The 6,000-nt window shown below is 38.0% G+C and overlaps 1 protein-coding gene across 3 annotated transcripts in view; it reads right to left on the bottom strand.

Annotated features, from left to right (window-relative positions):
* LOC148031603 (uncharacterized) overlaps nucleotides 1-5,690 on the bottom strand; it is a 42,690-nt gene extending 37,000 nt beyond the window's left edge. The window contains exons 1-2 of one of the 3 annotated variants that reach the window (XM_087685185.1): nucleotides 5,249-5,690; nucleotides 3,531-3,608 (exon numbers count right to left, since the gene is read on the bottom strand). In XM_087685185.1, the coding sequence (XP_087541311.1) occupies nucleotides 3,531-3,608; nucleotides 5,249-5,440 (270 nt within the window). In that variant the 5' untranslated portion in view covers nucleotides 5,441-5,690. The remainder of the gene's footprint in view (nucleotides 1-3,530; nucleotides 3,609-5,248) is intronic. The other 2 variants (XM_087685186.1, XM_087685187.1) reach the window with 2 other exon arrangements.
* Nucleotides 5,691-6,000: the final 310 nt, after the last annotated feature.

Here is a 6,000-nt window from a genome sequence, read left to right on the forward strand (position 1 = left end):
ACATCGAAGAATAGCAAAATAGGCATGGGGATCATCCATATACCATGTAAGCTCAGTTTCCTCATGATTATCCTTATCAAAATCTTCTAGAATTGGAAAAGGATCTTGAGGACGTGAAATAGCTCCACAAGCAATGTACCATAACCACTTTGGTGCGAACCAAGCAACACTCCATATTAGATAATCAAGGCCATGTAACTTATCATCAATAGAAGAGATAGGAAGAGAAGATAGAGGATAGATGGTGGACAAAGATAGAAGCCAGCCAAACCAACAGCAAAGATTGCACAAAATGAGAGTTCAAATGCATTGGAAACCAGAATCTAATCAAAACAAAGGGACAACTGCTGCAAGAGAGTGAAAACATAGCCAAAAAATGCCAAAAACAGCAAAAACGACCTATACACACAGTCACCCAACCAACAGACAAGGTTAGGAAACCAAAACGCAGGCTAATATGAGCACTAAATCCTGCAATCTAACACCATGTCAGAACTTGATGCAACAATTGAAGCGTATACGGATGTTGAAATAGACTACTAAACACAAGACAGAGAAAAAAAAAACATTGCAAAATAAGAGAACTCAAAAGAAGTCTCAAGAAATGGAATCCATATATCAAGACATGAGACCATTGCATACAACAATGAGTCATTGGCTGTGTGGGCACTGGCAATGGCTCCTCTCTCCTCCAAGACCTTCAAGGGATGAATGCCATGACTGAGGAGGAGGAACACAATATATAGGCAACAAATATGCCATAAACAAAAGATGATCAACCAACATTAAATGCTGGCCAACTAGCATAAAATGCTCTAATATGCCACAAATAAAGCACAATAAAAATATCTAACACATGCCCAGCCCAACCTAATATGCACAGACTCACATATGATCTGATATATCTACTAACAAAAATAACAGCCAAAGCCCTAACTTGGACATCTACTACCATGTTAGAAGCAAGTGGGTGCAGCAATGGAAGCGTAGAAGACAATTGTAATAGACTACACATCACGAGAGAGAGAGAGAGAGAGAGAGAACAGAAAAAAACAAAAGAACACTACAAAGGGAGAACTCAAAGATATGTTGGGAAAATAAAATATATATGCCAAACACAAGACAATCATGTACTACAGTGAATGGTTGGTTGTGTACACACTAGCACCAGCTCCCTCTTTCCACTAGGCCCTGCATCAAGAATCTACAAGGAATGACAATACTAGCTGAGAAAGAGGAAGCCAAAATATATAGGTATAAAATAATGTCAACAAATAAATAGCTCCACCTACATCAAATGCCCTAAATCATCAAAATGATGAGAATAAAGAGTACCAAAAATATCCTACAATGCCCAACCAACAAATACACATGCACTCTCACTCATGAGTCAACTAATCTGCTAACTCGCTATAGGCCCTTCAGCTGAAGCAAGTTTTTAAATCACATGAACATCAACAAGTTTGATGAGCTATTATTGAGAGTGGGAGAGTGAGGAGAAGCAAAACTCTTAATATAGCTATCTCAAGAAAAGTTCAAAATAAAGAGACACAAAGAAAAAGAGAATGAGAAGAGAAAAAGGCCTTTTGATGTGTGAAATGTCATGTGGAATAAGGGGGGAGCAATATCCTCAAGCAAATCTTCCTTTTTCTCTTTCTTCCCTTTCTTTCCCCAAGCAAAAAACAAGAACCATTCCACTTTGGTTTAGTTATTGACAGATGCCTCCAACTTTGTGAAGCAGGGATATGTAGAGGGGTCCTCACAAAGCTAATAGAGTAGGATATGCAACAACAAAGGAGATAGTAACATTATGTCATGGTAGCACACACTATAGTGGACTACACAAGGACGGAGTAAATTTAATGCCTTTGTCACCTCATTTATAAGTCTATTTACAACTGAGAATATACTATTCTCCAAAGTGTCACAAGAGGAAAGGAAGACATAATTACCAAGGAACACTTATTAGGGATGCAAACCGAAGTGCTAGACAAAAGCCACATAATTAGCAATCATTTTAAGCCGGGATAGTACAAAAAGCTTTTGTGAGTCTAAAAAAGGTTGCTAGCTATACCCATAGGCAAGCCTATTGAACTACCTGAATTATATGCAATACAATCTCCGTACTTTAGGGAAGGTATCACTAACTACCAACATCAAAGAAGTTGTACACTACAAGACAAGTTGAGGTCCTTGCATGGAAAGAAATATCGCAAGAATTGTTAGAGTATATTTGGGTATGGATAAGGAGCTTGACAATCCCAAAAATTATTTATATCAATTTCTCTCTTCACAACTTGGACGATGTTCATAACCTCTTTGAGAGGATCCCTTCCTTGTCTTCAAATCTAGGTTGCATAATACAAAATATAAGATCTGGGTTATAGAGAAAATACATCACTTCTCTTGTTGTAGTACTCGATACCATAACATAAGATACCCAAAAAACACAATTTGGAGTTGTCATTTTTTGAAATTGCCATTACAAAAGCATTCTTTTGCTTTAAAAAATTTAGGATCGACAAAATTGAGTTTGTCAAATTTCACAAATAAATTCATACGTAAATATTGTGTGTCTGTAAAGCCCCACTACAACCACTTTAGTCACAAATCCAAATGTGGAATTTCACTTGGTTGTCACCTCGTTCCTAACCTTTTTGTCATGTCAAAAACCAACACACAAATGAAAATGAGTGAATGACATTATTAAGAATACCCCTTCAGTCTCATACTATTGATTTGTTTGTTGAATGCGTTAGATCCTCCAACATCTCATATTTTTACCCTAGCATCTCGATATTATATATATTCAAGGTCCTCAAGTTATGCCTCAAACCAATTCAAATGGCCTACATGTAAAGTAACTACCATTCACAATTTCCATAATAATACATAATCCTTGACACCCTAAATAAGATTACAAATTTGCAAGTTTAGCATATTTGCAAATTCTCACCACGCTCAATTCATATATTCAATTAGTCCACACAAGACCATGATTCAAATCCTCATAACCCGCACGTTAAGTGCTCACAATCCCTTACTACACCTCTCAAATAAGACTTACAAAAAATTATTCATTCCATAATCCAAGATTAATGAACTAATATATGAATTGACATTTCTTCAATCCAAATGATGGTCAAATCTCCTCATTAGGATTTCAAAACAATGAGAAAATTACACTATTGGAATCATCTTATCAAGCTTCACAATTAAGACTATGGTTGCATTCACACACATCTATGTGAAATACACTAGGGTGATGTGGCTAATTAAGCAATCACTCAAATTGCCCCTAGAAAGAAATTTCCTCCAAGCTTCCAACCCTACCATGGAACTTAAAAATTAGTTGTTGGCCACACACATATAAGCATAAAGGTAATAAGCCTTCTACCAAAATTGTAACAAATGCTTAAAAATACATGTTTGCATCCACAAGTACACTAATGCACAGCATGAGTTACACTTGCAAAAGGTAAAACACAAACATTCCCTAGCCATAATTCGATTGATTAAGCAATATTTACCAAAAAAGCACATACATTAAGAGCTTCCTTTGCTGCAAGCGCCGAAGCTTGATCAGAGAACACTGCAAATGCCACTATCTGCAAAAGCCAATGAATCAACAAAACTTTAAACTTTGTGATGTCAAAGTCACTTGAATGATTGATGTATCTCAAAAAGATCACCAAAGCAGAGTCACGTAAAGTAAGATAGAGCCCAAGAAATTTGACAATCTCACATTACAATAACTATAGGATCATATGACTGAAACTTGGGCCGTATGACAACTATGCTTGAAGATAAGTGTTCCCTAAGTTTGATAATTAGACCGGTAAGACCATTATGAGCATATGGTGCTATCTTGAAGTAATACATACTTGAATATCCAAGATGCATACCCGAAACACTAGCCATTAATCATGGGTCCATTATTGACCAAGTGTATGCCCTAAGACTAGGGTGGTTAACAAGTGATATAAGAACTCAATGGCCCAATTGTATCATTACTTAAAATCTAGACCCTCGGCAATTCCATCCCCACACTAGAATGGGATCAGCTAATGGTACGGGGCATCAGCCCTTGCAATGGAAACTTGGCCCAACATTCTACTAATCTCGAGCTTTTAGTGCCTTTATGGTTAGAAATCTAGCTCAATATCCATCCCTTTATGGATCTTCTCTCCTTGTATAGCTTGTACCATGTTACATGTGCAAGAGCCCTCAAGTCAATGTAAATCTTAGAGAGTGCTTTTTAATCTAGACTATTTCTTAATAGCCAAACAAGACTGCATTCAAATATCAACTTTACACTACATCTACTTGCTAGTTTTCTTTGTCATCGAACTAAGGTATCATTGTGTATTAGCTAGACATTATTTCGTGTAGTTTTCTTCTACTTGTCCTTCGTTTTAGGAGTCAAGGCTAGTCCTTTGTAGAGTTATTGGAGAAATATTGACAATGGAAGGCACCTTTCAAATATTTCATTATAAAGAGAAACAAGAAAATTTCAACAAAAGCTTGCACTAGCATTAACGATACATAAAGAAGGTCAAGTGCTTTAAAAATGGAGAGAAGGGATTTGTAGATTGTTCGTGTTTTAAAGGACTTTAAAAAAAGCAATGGTGATAGAAGAGTCCTTAAACATAAATATAAGTGCCAAAGGAAATCCAAGCCACCTTACAAGATCAAACAAAGCAAACAAGCTGGAAAGAAGTGGTAAAATCACTAGCTTTGCATTACTATGATCATGAAGTTTGCTTGCAGTTACTGCACGGAAAACATAATGAGAATGATTTAATATCAAATAATCAAAAGTGCTGATATATACCCGCAAATTCTTACATCTGTATACATGCAAGTATGTATGTACGTACAATAGACACAGATATGCACACACACAAATGCAAACATGCCTATTTGCATGGATGTATGTATGTCTCAAGAAGTTGAGGGTATTAACAGCTAAAACTTTGCCTGCATATGCTTACTAGTAATTTCTCATTGATAAACTTAATGCGACTTAGGTGCTATCATGCGGTATACGTGAAGAAAGCAAACATTACAGCAGTTGTAGGTGAATCCCACAACCACGTGCGCCCCAGCGAAGCATGATGGCTCACAAACTTGGTTTCAGATATGCGAGGTTTATACCATTGCTTGCACAGATAGGGAGTGACTGAGAGATAACTCTATTTGCGCAATGTGACAGAAAACAAAAGCTTTAGGGTTTCGAACATAGAACCTGGTAGCCTCGGCCGGTATATTTAAGCTGGCAAGACTCGTAGCCTGCATGTCCTCGGAAGAGGTTGTAAATTTCACGCTCCTTGATGTCGCTCGGGAGGCCGGAGATGAAAAGCGTGCGGACTTCGTCTCCTGCACCAACTCCTCCGCCTGAGAGAGTAGGTGAAGAAGCTGCCGTGGCTGAGGAATCCATGGCCGCGGATAGAGAGAGAGAGAGAGAGAGAGAGAGAGAGAGAGAAAGAGAAAGAGAGAGAGCTCGCGCCAAGAAAACGATTTTTTCTCGGCGCTCAAAAAGACAACCCTACCTGAGAATCCATGCCCACTGTCCCCCCCCTAACAGGCAAGCGTCAAGCCCGTACACTTTTCCTTTTCAGCCTATCTTTTGGCAAAAGGGCCACTTCTTGCCTGTGTATTATGCAACATCTTCAAAGAGTGCTTACAAAAATACCGAGGTTTAGCGAATGGGTTCCAGGCGTAGTGGATCGTGTGTGTGGGTTGAGTTCAACACGTGTGTGAGTTCAATCCTTGCTTCCTGTATCAGCTACGGGCCACGGCACAAATGTATTCACATCCAAAAAACCGAGGTTTGGACACTCGAGTTGACCCAAGAAAACTAAAGTTTGTTACACATTTATTTCAATGCCCCTATTCATGCTTCCACATTGAAAGGGAACTTCCACTTCACACTTGATTGAATGAATGTAGAGTTTTTTTTTAAAGAAAATATTGGTCTATTGGAAAGGGTTTGGGTGC

The sequence above is a fragment of the Lygodium microphyllum genome, chromosome 9, assembly GCF_053477565.2.
Source record: "Lygodium microphyllum isolate KBCC chromosome 9, Lygodium_microphyllum_v1.1.10, whole genome shotgun sequence".
Classification (NCBI taxonomy): domain Eukaryota; kingdom Viridiplantae; phylum Streptophyta; class Polypodiopsida; order Schizaeales; family Lygodiaceae; genus Lygodium; species Lygodium microphyllum.